This window comes from Micrasema longulum, unplaced genomic scaffold (assembly GCF_059751315.1).
Source record: "Micrasema longulum isolate JH-2025_06_02 unplaced genomic scaffold, ASM5975131v1 h1tg002407l, whole genome shotgun sequence".
NCBI lineage: Eukaryota > Metazoa > Arthropoda > Insecta > Trichoptera > Brachycentridae > Micrasema > Micrasema longulum.
In genome coordinates this window covers 200,259-216,390 of record NW_028279555.1, presented here as the reverse complement: position 1 = coordinate 216,390, position 16,132 = coordinate 200,259, and the positions used below count along the sequence as shown (strand labels likewise).

The following is a 16,132-nucleotide window of genomic DNA, read 5'->3' as shown; positions in this document are numbered from 1 at the left end:
TGGAAGCCTCTAATTGGACTTTATGATATGTATTTATAATATAATTGCATCTTATAAATGTCTGTTGGCTTTCCAATGAAATAAAAAAATAAATTTTACATTTTACACCTATTTTGTGTCCAGGTGGATGAAGAATATTGTTCTGTGTATAAAATAGAACCAGAAATTTGAATGAGTGTTTTAAACTCTCAGGTGAAAATCCTGTAAATGAAATCCAGCGGAGATAGGCCCACCTCGTTGTGCAGTGGTCAGCGCGTCCGCCTTCCATTCTTGAGGTCCTGGGTTCGATTCCTGAAAGGATGGACGTGAAATGTTCGTTTTCAAGATAGTTCTACACTGCAATATTTCAATTTTCCCGGACCGAAGCGCAAGACTAATCATCTTCCCTATGCATCACTAGGTGTGGATAAGGAAATGGTGATGACATTTACGCATGGAAGCTGGATCAACAAGTGTCTTGCAGCTACAAAGCATATGGACGAATGAAAACCTTACTTAAACCACGTCCGCATGCACGTCCTAGGAGGTGCACACAGTGTCCACGAAATCTCTCCAGGCCTCTCTGTCTGCAATCAGCTCCCGTGTCTCCTCCCGAGTCGGTCCGAGTCCCTCAGTTCAGACAAACCGTCAGCCGTGGACATCCGGGACCGCGAGAGCCTGATGCCGTGTAAAGTGGCAAGCGTGGTTAAGACTTTCAGGAGGCATCTTTTGGAAGGTGAGGGTTTTTCACCGGAGGTTAAAATTATTTCAATGAACATTTTGTCTCCACAATATATACACTGTAATTAGCATACCAATGCAGTGCACTATTTGTTATGAGGAAGGAGAATCCTGATGAAAAATAATACAAATATAGCGTTATCAAAATCTCTTTATTGTAATATTGTTATTTTTAAAGTTTCACAAAATACGATCTACGCTTAGTTACTAACTTATAACATAAGACCATAAATTACTGGTTATAAAATTACAAAGAGAACACAACTGTCTTATTTTTGGTATATTGAAAATAGGGTTTTGTAAATTTCTATGGAATGAGGCATTTAAGTAGGGATCTGGGTCCTGATTACAATGAGAATTTAACAGAGGTAAATTCAATCAATTTATTTAATAAATTATACAACCCTAGCTAACCCCGCCTAAGCAGGCAAAGTGGAAAAAACAACAATAATTAGTTATATATTGTCGCCATTCAAACAAGTCAGGATTGAGTTGAACATGCCATTCGAAGGAAGAACGACAGAAGAAGAGGACTCGATAGAAACTTATAAGATACTCAATAATTACTATGACTACCCCCTGCATGAGATGTAGCAATTAAATCCCGACACCAATTTACTGGGCCAGAACTGGAAGCTCTATCGTCCCCAATTCCACCTCGACCCCAAGATAAACTTCCTTTCCAGCAGGGTAGTTTCAGACTGGAATAAATTACCGAGCCTAGTTGTCCATTCCATTTTGGTTAATCAGTTCAAAAACCGTTTGGACGCTTTTTTGAACGAAGGAGAACTTGGACAAAAAGCAGTACACGAGATATAGGCGCATCAGCAAAGGCTGCCTGCCTATAACCAATAATAAAACATCGTACATTAGGTAACGTAACAAAACTCTGGTATAACGAGTAGGACTGTCAGTAAGCACTGTCAACTGGACGCCGGAGACTTGGTTGACGGTGACTATGACTTTCTATAGCTAACTTAATACCCAATAGTCACAGAATGGTTTTCCTACATTTGGGCTCCTCTATAGCTTGACGCATTATTAATCTGATGAAATATCTCATTTTTGATTTTGAAAATTATATGAAAACATTTATTCCTTTTGAATAAATTAGTTTGATTTTGTAATAACCCGCCTCACTGGAGTGTCGGTAATATAATTTAACTACTTGTTTGTATTAACTTGAGAGATCGTGTCTTTTAAGTATCATTTACACGTGTATTGGAATTGGTAAAGAACGAACTAAATAATAAAAAATAAATATTTCTCATATCATATTATCGTCACTACAGTTTTCGTGGTCAAGTCACGAATTTTCCTGACATTTAAAAAGAGAACCCCGTCAAACACGTTTAACATGGCTATCCAGAAACCTGAGATCTATCACAACACATAATCGATTGGCTATTCTGAACACGCGTTCGGGTCGGCCTCGTGGTGTAACGGTCAGCGCGTTTCTCTACCATGCTGGTGGTCTCGGGTTCGATTCCCGACATGGTTGATATGAAATATTTAGTGTGGCCTCCGTGGCGTAGTGGTCAAGACGCTTGCTTGACTCACGCACGGAAGGTTCCGGGTTCGATTCTCGGTGAGAACACAAAAATTAAAATGTGATTTTTCTCAAGCCTGGGTGTTCTGTGATGTGATTCACCACTGTAATTGGGCCTCCTGGCCTGTTGTGGTGCAAAAATAAAAAATAAAATAAAAGGGTGTTTTTACACTAGAATATTTCATAGTCCCTGGACTGGTACCTGAAGCGTAAGACTGATCATCTTACTTTCGTGTAGCAAAAAAAAGATCATGAAATATTTTATTTCCACATACCGACTTTTATATGTCTATCAGTTTCGTCGGAGCACCAATTAAATGCGAAACCCACTATATACACCTTCACCATGGTGTTGTCTCACGCTTAGATCAGCTAAGTCTATGGCGAGAGGAAAAGTTATTATACCTCTGCGCAAACAGCGCACTAAATTTAGTGAACGCGCATTTGCGGCCGCAGGCCCTATGGCATGGAATGCTCTCCCAGCAGAGGTGCGAGGCTGTGAAAGTGAAATGAAGTTTCGGAAAAAACTTAAAACCCACTTGTTCTCTAAATCATTTGAATAAATCCGTAGCATGTGACAACAAAACAAATTGTTTTAATTAAATTACAAATTTAAAAGCTTCAATTAAATTTATTTATCTATAGAATCACTATGTAAAGCGCCCTTGAGGTATTATATTACGAAAATGGCGCTATATAAGTTATCCATAATAATAATAATAATGCCATGCTTTTATTAGGCAACCCTTACATGCACTGATTAGGTTACGAAAATGTTTGATGTTGTGGGAGAAATAGTTGAAAAAGAGGGAGGGATGAAGGGAGTATAATGAAACATCGTTTAATGGGCTATATTGAAAAGTTTTTTGATTATTTGTATGTAAGGTTTAAACTCCTGTATCTTTAATCAAGGCATGTAAGGGTTACCTACTAAAATAATAGCATGTTGGTTTTATATTTTTGTGTAACGACTATGGTGAATGTGTACAGTGGGTTTTGCATGTTGGTTTAATTGGTGTCCTGACAAAACCGGTAGACAAATAAAAGTCGGTAAGTGGTTATATACAAATATTTAATAACATTTCGTAAAATGTTTGACCAACAAGTTAATGCTTTAAATATTAATAATATATATAGCCATAATCGGCAGAACAACGTAAGCGACAAATAGAGAATTGTGCAGATGGTTTTTTAAAATTTTTGTTCCATATATTTTTTTTAATAATTCGGTAAATGGGATTTATAATGGTTAGCTACTGTCAATATTGAAATGACAACCAAATTGTTAAAATACCTTCCGCTTTGAAGATAGTGGCGGTAACGCTGTTTTGCTTATAAGTGACAGTGGTGCAAGCTGGCGTAACCGCCTACATTGTCGTCGGTTACGTTGTTTTGCTTAGCTTAAAAATAATGTCAACATTTTTTTTTTTAAGATTGGAATGATCTGGAGTAATACATAGAAAACTATAATTGGCCTATAATTTTGGTTTATTTGTAAATATTGTGTTTTTTTTTTTTTTATATAAATAAAAATAAATATCCTTAAATGTGGGAGGTGAATTTTATACAGCTATGATATTGGCAATAAGGAACACTTTTTCTTAAAACAACGCAATTCGCCTTTTGGCTTACAAAAAACACATTTATTGATAAATAATTTACTTATTTATTATTTTTCTGTCTTCAAAAACTAATGAGATGTTTTATGAGTCGATTCAAACTATTTTATCTGGTTTATTTAAGTTAGTAGGAACTGCGATGCAACATTAAACTTTAATTATTTTTTTAAATGGCAATCCCGGCTTCATCCATAAAACGGTTACGTACTTACAAACTATGGAGTAAATTTAAAATTATTTTTCAATTTAAAATTATTGGCAATTATTAGCTAATTTATTTTACATATTGGCATTAAACATATGGAATTAAAATTAATTAAAATATTATTTACTTATAGTCCTTAAAATATAACATGATTAGAATGACAGTTGTCAGAAAAACTGATGACATAACTTTGTAGTAATGTCTAAGGAGTGATTTTTATTGACACACGAAAAATCATTTGTTTGGTATGTTAATTTATTTTTTTAATACAATGCTTGACATGTAAATCAACATAAATATATACAATCAGCTTTAAAACTAAAAAACACAACATAAACCTAATTATTAACGATGTTCTTACAAGGTTACATCATTTTGCAAAAACATTAGAGATGGGACAAATTGATCAATGTAATTTGATGGAACAAAAAAAGAATTCATTTGATAATGTTCACAAAAAAAGTAAAAATATCTTATTTTTTGGTGAATAATTGTATTCAACACACTATAATAGGCTTGTATTTTGCGTTTTTATATCAATTTTCGGAAACAGAGTGTTATGTTTGCATGAAAAAACTGATAAAATCGATTTGATCGGTACATGATCAGTGATCAGTAATTTCCCATCACTATTGACATGACTTTGACAGCTGTCATTTTAATCAAGCTAAATTTTAAGGACTATAGTTATCATTTGTTAGTAATGTGCGTTAAAATACTTAGTAAAAAATAAATGACTTATTAGTTCATAGAATTCCATTGTAATTCCATGGTGAGGTATCCAAAAATAAAATGTAATAATTACTGGATTAAAATTTATGTTTATTTTCTAGATCTCGCTCTAGTATAATTATTGGGAACATACAAACTGATCGCTTTCAGTATATTTGGATTATATATGCAGTAAAATCCCTGTTTTACGTTTTTCAAGGGAGCAACAAAAAAGTGTAAAACTGAGGAAAACTTTAAAGTGAGGAAATGAAAAATGTACGGAAAAAATGAAATTTCATTAAAATATAATTATTGTAAAAGACTTTATTAAATTTACTGTAGAAAAATTGTAAGAACTGTCATTATTGGGGATTATTCATATTTACCAAAGATATAATTAAAAAATATTTTGTATTTTTTCAAACAAAACTGCAATGTGTTATTTTTTATAGAATTTAAAAAAATAAATGCATAAATAATTTTATCTAGGTACTTAACCTTAAAAACACGAAAATAAAAATTTTAATTTGCATATAACAATTTTTTCCCTAAAAATTAGGAAATTTTATTTATATGGTATCACCTTTTTTAGTATGGCAACACAAAATTTCAACTGTCATTTACATCGCGGCAATTTCACACTTTTATGATAACTGTTTAAACTATCTCCTTTTCACATTATGTTTATAGCATCAAATAATATATCTATTGTCAATTTTTTTAACTTTCTGCATCATAATTTATTTATGTAAAGACTTTATTCTTCCTAAACATGCGTCAACTGCATGTCACTATTTAGTAAAATGTCAAAATTAGACACTTAAACAAAATGGTCAATTACATTGCACCTACTTTGAATTTAGTTTGATACAATAATTTACACATTTTTTTATTTACCTCGATTTTATTCTTCATTTACGCGGCGGCGCGCGGCTCGTCTTTTGACAGATCGAATGAGTTATGAAAAAAATTCGACGTAAAACCGGGGATATGAAAAACGTAAAAAACGTTAATTGGGGGGAAAATTGAATGAGAATGTATGGAAAAAAATGGGACCTAAATATTTCGGTGTGAAAAGCGGGAAAACGCAAAAACCAAGAACGTAAAAACGAGGTTTTACTGTACATCCAAAAATCAGCTTATAGAAATGTTTCCCGAGAAAAATTTGACGATAAGATTCGAGGGTGTCGTAATCCAGCGTCCCTGCTGGACATAATGATGGATACAAGAATAGATAATTATTATTGTCTTTAAGATATAAGTATCGCTAAAATCGCTTTTAAACCTTTTCTATTTCGAGGATGTGGTTTGATTCAGAAGGCTCCCAAATGATGGAACGGTATTCTAGTATGCTGTGGACTAGTGTATCGTACAATGTGCGAATTGCAGTAGTATTATTGAAATATCTAGAGTTTCAAAGTACAAATCTAAGCATCTTACTAGATTTATCTAACACTAGTAATATGGGACTTTAATGTGAAATTTGTTTCAAAAATAATATTCAATTATTCAACTGGACAACACCACAACAGACTACTGCGTTCCTTCAGTGCGTCTTGAACGTAGACCCGACTGTAGGTATCGTTTAAAATATGAATTATAACCTAATTATAATAACCGTATTATTTAGCGAGTTTTTCTTTAAGCCATTCTTCGGTCAAGTCTTCGATTTCCCTGACCTCCAGGCCCCGGGTGAGCTCGGCCTCTCGCTGCAGGGCCAGCTTGGTGCCGGCGTACATGATCTGCAGCTCCATCTGGCTGTCGCGAGGAGTGTAGAAGATGAAACACATCGGGAAGGAGACCCGACCATCGGAGTGGGCCATCCTGTAACTAGAAAATGAACAAAATCATTTGGCTATGGAGTCACGTGAATCTACACAGAATCACACCACTTAATATATATATTATTATTATGGATAACTTATATAGCGCCATTTTCCTAATATAATACCTCAAGGGCGCTTTACAAAGTGATTATATAAAGATATAAATTTATTTTTAACTTTTTTAACTTAAGAAAAACAATGTACTTTGTCACCACATGCTAAGGATTTATTCAAATGATTTAGAGAACAAGCGAGTTTTAAGTTTTTTCCGAAACATCACTTCACTCTCACAGTTTCGGACCTCTGCTGGGAGAGCATTCCATGCCATAGGTCCTGCGACCGCCTGCGAATGCGCGTTCGCCGAATTGAGTGCGCTGTTTGTGTAGAGGTATAATAACTTTTCCTTTTGACGTAGATGTAGCTGATCTAAGACGATCGTAAGACGTCTGTCGGCTAGTTCACCTGGAATGCAGAGTTCCCTAAGATATTCTGGAGCAGAGTTCTGCAGTGACTTATACATAAGTCTACAGAGTTTGTATTCCACCCTCTGAGGAAAACAAAGCCAGTGTAATTCCCGAAGTAGTGGAGTGATATGACTGAACTTAAAGATTCCGAAAATAAGTCTCGGCATTTAATACATACTGTAGGTGAGTCATTTTATTCATTAGTTGACCTGCGTAGATACCATTACAATAATCAACTCTAGACACTACAAATGTTATCTTTTGTTTTAACTCTGCCTTCCTGGTGTTAAGTAGCAAGTACACATTGCATCTAATAACTTGAATATTTCTCTAAATATAACAAATTCTGGGTTAAGATTTTCAGTATTCCTGCGGAGAAATATTATAGCGATATTTATTCATTTTTCTTTAAATAAATATTTCAAAATATTTTAAACAAATAAATAAAGAAGATGTTAATATATACATCAAAACTCAGATGGCCTCGTGGTGTAATGGTCAGCACGTTTGCCCACCATGCAAGAGGTTTCGGGTTCGATTCCCGACATGGTTGATATGAAATATTTATTTAAAAGAGTGTTTTCACACTAGAATATTCCATAGTCTCTGGACTGGTACCTGAAGCGTAAAACTGATCATTTTACCTTCATGCAAAAAATTATCAAGATACGCGCGATTGGTGTGCCAATCCAGTGCCCTATGCACCATTAGTGCGGAAAGGGAATTATGATGATGATGACTCAGATGGCAAAAGGTACCACCTGTAATTTTTTCTGTTTTTGAGTTTTTAACAGTTTTATTTTTAACAGTTTACTTTGGGGGTCTTGAAATCGGGTCTTATTTCGGCTTTGCTGAGTCTTTAAAAATTACAGATGGTCCCTTTTACTATCTAACTTCTGACATGTAATATTAACTAACTTAAAGGAATAAATAAAATATTAATTTGCGTAGATAATTCGATTGGTACTCAAGGTTCATAAGCCAGCGCAATTTAAATTATTTTAATCTAATTATGAATACACAGGTGCTCGAAAACCTGTTTTGTCCGAGGTGACAACACATTTGCATTTTGCGATGATAAAACATCAATGAAAAAACACTCGAACGTCGCTCACCTGTACACAACAAAACGGGGCTGATGGCTAGGGAGAATGTCTTGCAACTCCTCCAACTCCACATTGTCCAATTCTTCGTCAACGCAAATTTCCTGCTTCTCCCGGTCAACTTTCAAAATGAGCGCGGAATTCTTATCGTGTTTGCGGAACCTGAACTTCCTCAGGGCTTCCTTCACCTCGTCTTGTATGTCGCACACCTTGACGCTGGCGGAAGACATGTTCGCGGTCTCGAGATTAGTTTTGACTTCTTTATAGCGATAAAATGGTGTTTGGGTCGGGTTTTTCGGAAGTGAATCACTCGCCGGCGCACCTATCAAAATGACACTGACAGACAAACAACGCAACAGCACAGAAACCAGAGATATACTGAAGAGGTGACATGTTCATATAAGAAGCTGTTTATACAAAATGAACATGTCTTCACATTGCCAATATGTCTTTAATGTTTTAGTAAGCATTTAAAAAATATTTAACACCCATAGAATTAAGAACAGTCCAGAAACCGCATACGCGAATCAAACAGAAGGCGAATAAACTACTCATAAATGAGTAGTTTTAGGTTTTGACCCATTAGTTTCTTTGTAGACGTCGCTCAGTACGCAACACCCGACTTAAATTCAACTATGCCGGGTTGTGTCGTTTAAAAGTGTAGAAATACTGCTAGGATCTTAAAGAAACAGGATGGGATCACATTTCCAGTGTAATTAGCAAATGAATGTGTAAGTAGCAAATGCATTACTTAAAATTGAATTATTTTTCCATCCATCAGATTATCAAAGAAAACAAAATGAACATTTTGTTAATGTTGTCAGGGTAGTAGTTTTTTTACCCTACTTTGCTCTAATTAGACTTGTAAGACTTGTCGTTATGTACACCGGAATCTTTTTTATACGGGGGATATGTTTCACACCGTGGTTCGAATACCACTCTACCCCAACTTGATTCCATTTTCTAGTAGTGATTTATTCACAACTCGTTGAAAATGCCCCTCAAAATGAAAAACTTGGGTGAAACAAAAGAACTCAAATATTTCTTTAAAAAATATAAAAGTATTGGTTTCCAGTATAAAAATATTTTTTTAATTTCATTTTTATACCGTGTCATTTCTATTATTTCTCTTAAGCTAGGGTTTCCTAGGACAGCGGTGCCCGTATCTTAACGGCCGTAGTGAACGGTGATGCGGTGGACAGCCGTCGTAGTGGTGACTAGAGAGTGGTTTTATTTTTTAACGGTGTTATCAACACCATTTTTATAGGAAACCACTCTTTAGTCACCGTTACGACGGCTGTCAACCGCATTAATGTTCACTACGGCCGTTAAAATACGGGCACCGCTGTCCTAGGAAACCCGAGCTTTAGGGTTCTACCTGCAATGGATCTGAGAGCTTACATTTCCGCTTTTCTCAGAAGGTTTTTTGTTCTTGTTGTATCTACTCACGTTTCTACATTGTAAGTCATTTTTAGCCCAACGCATGTCTTGTACATGCGGACTGTGCTATATAATATTCACAATAATACCCATTGATGTAACTGATGACCAATATACGCTGCAATTAGTATAGCAATGCAGTGCCTTATGTACCATTTGTTGTGGACAGGGGTATGATGATGATTATGAAATTGACTGGTAGTTATTAGAAATGTTGTCGTTTTTTATCTAAAAAAACATTATTCAAACCGAAATGCGGAAGTTTATATATTGACGTTCTGTTATCGGCTGGTTTAATTTTTCACTTTTCACATAGTGTATTCACCATTTTAACTCTTAAAAGACTGTGCTGAATAATCCCTTTGCAGCCGGTGGTGTAACACAATGTGACCACAAGCATAAGTCGAGATATTTTGAAATGTAAGCTAAAATACCAAATTATTTACAATGGTATGTGTTAAAAATGATCTTTATTCAAAGATGTTACATAAAAAATATAAAATTAAAGCATATTTATGCAAAATAAAGTTAGAAATTGTGTTCATTCCTTTTAAAATCCCGCTAGCAAGCGCTGCCGCCCGCGTCTGGTTGTCGACTGAATTCCGAATTACACTTACGACAGAATTTAGCGGAAATAGATCAACCGGGAGACTAGAAAGTATGCTATGCTAATACAACTCTTATTTGAATGCAAAAAAGAATATCAAATTTTTATTGCAAATAAATACTAGATTTTATTAGAATAAATAAAAACGCTGTTAAAACATATTCTTAGAATAATATTGAAATAAATCCTAAAAAAATAGCAAAAAAAACTTGTAAGAAATAAAATAATAGTACGTAATATGTGATATAATCAAATCATAATTAAACATACACAAAAATGACAACGTGAACACGTTTTTTAAAACTAGTTACGAACAAATTTTTTGAACACTTTAAATGAAATAACTTTGCACACTTCCTTGGGTACACTTCCACTTATTTGTTTGACCAATTAGCGCTTTCATCCCATTATGGACATCTTCAGACTGGCGAATATTATACAATGTAAAGATGATTTATAGAAATCAAAATATTATCTTAAGTGTGGAAATGAGTGGAAGTGTACCAAGTATTTTTGATTAATAACTTATATGTAAATGTATGTAAATATTACATCATTACAATGAAATTCCATCAAGAATTGTCAAAAAATAATTTAAATCAGATAAATTGTGAATAAATTGTAGAAACATTTCGGGAACACGGTGTGTTAAATACAGCGTCAGCTTAGTATACTACAAAAAACTTCACGCGACTGATGTGTTCTCTGTCCCACAAGTGGTATAATTCTGTATCGTGCTCTTTCGGTATTGTTTTCTCGGTCATTCAAGCTCCGCCCCTAACGAATAGTGTCCTTGTCCGTCTTCTGATATGCTATATTCTCGTGCTCTTTCTTATAAAATTTAATAAACCACTTATAATACTGGCATCTCTTTCGTTTGTTTTAATTTATTTTACAAAATGAAGAAATTGTTTTTTATAGAAAAAGCCCGTGCATTTTTTATAAAAATGTTTCCTTATTTTGGTGTAAAAAAGTCCATATAAGGATTACAAAAAATATGAGTTGGTTATTTAAAAAAATAAGAGAGTTATTAAATGTTTTTTACCCGAGGTAGACATCCGTTACCGCATAGCCACACATGAGTTAATAACATTTGAACATCAACACTTCTTATTTTTCTAAGTATTCCAGCTTTTTTGTTTGGTTTTAGATTTCTCCGCTCGGCGTATGATCGGCTTGAACTTTCGAACGCATTTCATAAATATAACTCATAATTTGTCTATGGTACGTGTTGTGCGTCTGTCAAATAAATATTTTGGGTGATTTTGTAATAATATTTTGATTATTATTCCAATTGCGAATTGATTTTTGTGCTATGTATTAACTTCACATCGCAACCCTTTTCAGTTTTTTACAGTTTTGTGCGCGGCAAGCAAGTAAATCCTTCGATCGTTACTTAGTCGCGGGACGACGCCGATTGAATATTTATTATTCTCAAAACAGTATTCAAAATCACCAATTATTTATAAATATAAATGCTATTATGAGCAGCAAAACGTCAGGAGTAGAATGTACTAATGGCTCGAACCCCGCCATTGATTTGCGGAAGAAAAAGAAAAAGAATAAACTCGAGAGCATAGCTTTCGAAGTGCCACCTCTTTTTGAGGTTGTTTACACCACCGTAAGTGTTAGAATTTGCATTTTTATTCCATTTAAATTATACTCGTTATGACGAAGGAGAAACGACTTCTCACACGGCAAGAATATCGGCTAGCCTCCTCCCGAGCCGAGGGTAAACATCTTTTCCATCTTAAACCGAATGCATAGAATTAAGAATAGTCCAGAAACCGCATACGCACATCAAACATAAGGCGACTAAACTACTCATGAATGAGTAGTTTAGACCCATTAGTTTCTTTGTAGACGTCGCTCAGTACGTAACTCCTGATTTGAATTCAACTATGCCGTGTTGTGTCGTTTTAAAGTGTAGAAATACTGCTAGGATCTTAAAGAAACAGGATGGTATCACATTTCGTGTGTAATTAGCAAATGAATGTTTAAGTAGCAAATGCATTACTTAAAAATGGAATTATTTTTCCATATGTCAGATTGTCGAAGAAACAAAATGGAAATTTCGTTAGTGTTGCCAGGGTAGTAAATTTTTTTACCCTACGTTGCTCGTCTAATGCGAGAACTAATGAAAATTAGACCTCGGATTAAACAACTCTGTGGTGGACATTTGAACGACATTATCGTTAAAACATCAAATATTATTTAACATGATATAAAAATGTCCGTTTTATGTAAAATAAAATTTGTTTATATTTTAAGTTCAAAGTTCATTAATTCAATTACCCTTATTAAATGACCCTTTACTTATCTACGCTGTTGTGTCGATCAATGTTTCCGCTTGCACAGTAACATTTTAGAGAAATTAGATTGCTTTTTTTTTTACCTTACGTTATGATTATTTTTTTTTTATAGAGGTATAATGACCCTTTCTCTCGACGTAGATGTAGCTGATCTAAGCGTAAGACGTCTATTTATTTAAATCTTAAAGTAGGGCACACATATCATACATATTGTTATGTGTGTTCTAATAATAACATTGCAAATATATTTAATTTATAAATTTAAAATAATGGTCATATGTCTTGACCATTATTTTAAATTTTGATATGTTTTTTTCTTCATAACTATTTTTTTCCATTTCGTAATACTTTTTAATTGCTTTAAATAAAATTGAATTTTGTGACTTTGCCTTTTTCCTAAATGGAAGTCTAATTTTGTTCTTTTCTCTAGTATTGTGATCGTGTTCATGCTGGTTCCGATCAATTTTTTTCCAAAATTCTGTTTTTTTATTAGAGTTTATAATTTTATGAACAAATATCATTGTATTGTAAAATATTTTTTGTTTATATTTTAATAATTTCATTTCATTTACCATCGACTTTACCCTCGTATATCTGTTTTTTTCAAAATGATTCTAAAGGCTTTATTTTGTAATACAGTTAGTTTATCTATGTTTTCTTTGTTTGATAAAAATAAAATGCTACTACAGTAGTTAACGTGTGGTTCAATAATTGCTTTGTAAATAGTTTTGCAGGAGTCCTTATCAATAAATCTTCTGAACCTTCCCAAAATTGATATTTTTTTTGCAATCTTATTTATTACCATCTTAGCGTTTTGGTGAAATGTAAGTTTTGAATCCAACATTACACCTAAATCAGCTTGTTCATCTGGAATGCAGAGTTCCTTTAGATATTCTGGAGCAGAGTTGTGCAGTGACTTATACATAAGCCGACAGATTTTGTATTCCACCCTCTGTGGAAAACGTAGCTAGTGTAATTCCCGAAGTAGTGGAGTGATATGAATATCTAAGGAAACTCTGCATTCCAGATGAACTGGCTGACCGACGTCTTACGCTTAGATCAGCTACATCTACGTCGAAAAGAAAAGTGATTATATCTCTACGCTAAAGTCGGCGAACGCATATTTGCGGTCACAGGCCTTTTTTGCATCGATGGCGAAATGCTACGTACTAATTTAATTAATTTTTTGTTTAAGGACGCAGATCTGGATTCAGAGGTAAAAATCAAAACGAATCTAATCAAAAATACTTTTACTCTTCCGAAATCAACCGACCTTACGTACACTCCTATCTCTAAAGCGCGCAGAGCGTTGCAAAACGAAACCACGGAGCAGCGGCAGAAGAGGCTCAAGGCCATGAGCGACTACCAGAAGGCGCGGATTAGAAACGAGTCCATAGAGGAGCGACAGCGGAGGCTGAAGATTCTGAGCGACAATCAGAGGAGGAGGTTCCTCAACGAAACGCCGGACCAGCGCGAGCTGAGATTGCTGAAGGCAAAGTTTTACGCGAAACAGAGGGCGGCCAGGAAAAAAAACATAGAAGACGATGAAATGACGGCCATAAAACAGAAAATATTACTGAAAAAGGCAGAAATAAACGGACAGGAGATTTAGCTTATTTTTTAAAAACTTTTATTTTATTTAGTTGTAAGCAACGTTCCCCCTTTAAAGTTAAGGGTATCTTTCTGAAAATCATTTGTCAGCGTTTGACTAATAAAAATCGACTATCAATCACATATTAACCCTTTTTTGTTGCAACAATCATTTTTGAAAAGGGAATATGGAAGTCTAAGCATTCACAGGGCTAATGACCTGTCATTGGCGGGTTTGAGTGGTCACTTATAATAATAATTATATTTGTCTGATTTAGATAGCACCATTTTTGTGAAAAATCAACTCAAGGGCGCTTTACAATTGTATACTTAAACTTACATTCTAACTAAGCTAAAGTGACATATTATATTTTCTGATTTAAAATTGAGGGTACAATAAGATTTTAGTTGGGATCAGAACTGGCTGGGACCGTCGATGATTTGTAGTTTGAAGGCAATCGGTTCCAGGCAGAGGGGCCGGCTACGGCGAAAGCACGATCTCCGAACCTAGTGTTTGAGAAGTGCCGGATTTCGACAAGTTTTCCTCTGTCTGAATCAAATGCTGACCTCAGGGTAAATTTTCTTTGACATGTATTTTCCCTAATACAAAGGTCCGATAGGTATCTTTGAGCCATTTCATGAAGGGATTCGAATACTGTCCAGCGAAGCTTGTATTCTATTGTCTCTGGGCTTTTTAACCAGTGCAAATATCGAAGATGTTGTGAGATGTGAGAATATTTGTTTACTCCCGTAATAAGCCTCACTGCTGCATTGAAAACAGATTGAAGTTTATCTGTTTGGTATTATGGGAGATTTCCATTCACCATTCTGCCCACATCCGCATTTCCTCAACTCTTCCATCAGTTGGCTTTTGTGAAGTAAAAGAGCTGAAACCTTGGATCATGTGGGTGAGATTCATCCGGCTGAATCAATCCATCTACTAGACAACGCAATTTTTATACTTCATTACAATTTTTTTGAGTATGTCTAAATGTTTGTATACAGGCCACTTTACACGCTGTGTAACATTCACAATTCTGCCCGTTTTTAATTATCCACATTTCCCTAACTCTTCCATCTGTTGACTTTTGTGAAGTAAACGAGCTGAAACCTTCATTATGTGGGTGAGATTCATCCGGCTAAACCATTTCACCCACTAACTAGGCAACGCTTGATTTTTTTTTCTTCAATTTTTACACTTCTCATACCAGTCAGTCAATCGACAATGTTTTGAGTATGTCCAAATGTCTGTAGACATGCTGGATTTCCTCTCTTGGGAGTTATTTAGATTTATATTAACAATGAGATCTTATTGGAAACATGATCTCATTTTTTCTCGCGAACTAAAATACGAGTAAAACAGCGTGCAGTTAAAACTGCTTTCATATATTTGTCATTCTTTACTACAGTATCAAAATTCACAATAAATTTTGATTAAAACAAACGAATGACAATAGACTACCATGCTAAGCCAATTTTTTCCAATATTTTTTTTGTATTCTTGTACTGTGATTTGTCACATACATATTTTTTATGAGACTTGATCTACAAAGATGTCGAAACGAAGTGGTATTATGGATAATTATGTCAAGCTTCTTAATTTGGAAAAAAATATACATTTGTTTCTTTTTTCTTGTATAGGCTCAAAAAATGAAAACAGTTCCTCCGCAGTTCTAATTCTGGTCGTAATTTCGAAGCCAGGAAATATAGTTTCTTCTGACCCCTCTACGTCCCTCGATCTTCCACTTCGTGACAAGCTGAAGTATGGCATATTTCTTCTTCCAAGTCGGTCCCTCAACTCTCAGGATCGTGATCACCATGAACACTTCTGATTAGTCTGTTCCACTCCAGTCTGTCCTCGGCCCGACGAACTGACTCATCAAATTTTAGCCCCGTAGCCACCTTTATTTGGTCAGTCCATCTATATGGGATTCTACGTGTTGGTACAAATAAATAAATAAAAAACTACAACTTACCTGTAAATAA

The 16,132-nt window shown here is 34.7% G+C and overlaps 2 protein-coding genes across 6 annotated transcripts; one reads left to right on the top strand and one right to left on the bottom strand.

Moving 5' to 3' along the window:
• Positions 1–4,075: 4,075 nt before the first annotated feature.
• On the top strand, positions 4,076–14,290 carry LOC148272269 (uncharacterized). Of its 5 annotated transcripts, none has more exons than XM_088240268.1 (4): positions 4,076–4,338; positions 4,927–5,080; positions 7,046–7,277; positions 13,752–14,290. In XM_088240268.1, the coding sequence occupies exon 4, from the start codon at positions 13,911–13,913 to the stop codon at positions 14,166–14,168; it is 258 nt and encodes an 85-aa protein (XP_088096394.1). In that variant the 5' UTR covers positions 4,076–4,338; positions 4,927–5,080; positions 7,046–7,277; positions 13,752–13,910; the 3' UTR covers positions 14,169–14,290. The 5 variants fall into 5 exon arrangements, with proteins under 5 accessions (XP_088096394.1, XP_088096393.1, XP_088096396.1 ...); XM_088240270.1 differs by having other exon boundaries at positions 4,106–4,338; positions 4,927–5,063; XM_088240267.1 differs by having other exon boundaries at positions 4,082–5,080.
• Positions 5,111–8,553, bottom strand: GMF (Glia maturation factor). Its single transcript, XM_088240271.1, has 2 exons — positions 8,210–8,553; positions 5,111–6,634 (listed from the first exon to the last, which is right to left on the bottom strand). The coding sequence occupies exons 1-2, from the start codon at positions 8,425–8,427 to the stop codon at positions 6,427–6,429; spliced, it is 426 nt and encodes a 141-aa protein (XP_088096397.1). The 5' UTR covers positions 8,428–8,553; the 3' UTR covers positions 5,111–6,426.
• Positions 14,291–16,132: the final 1,842 nt, after the last annotated feature.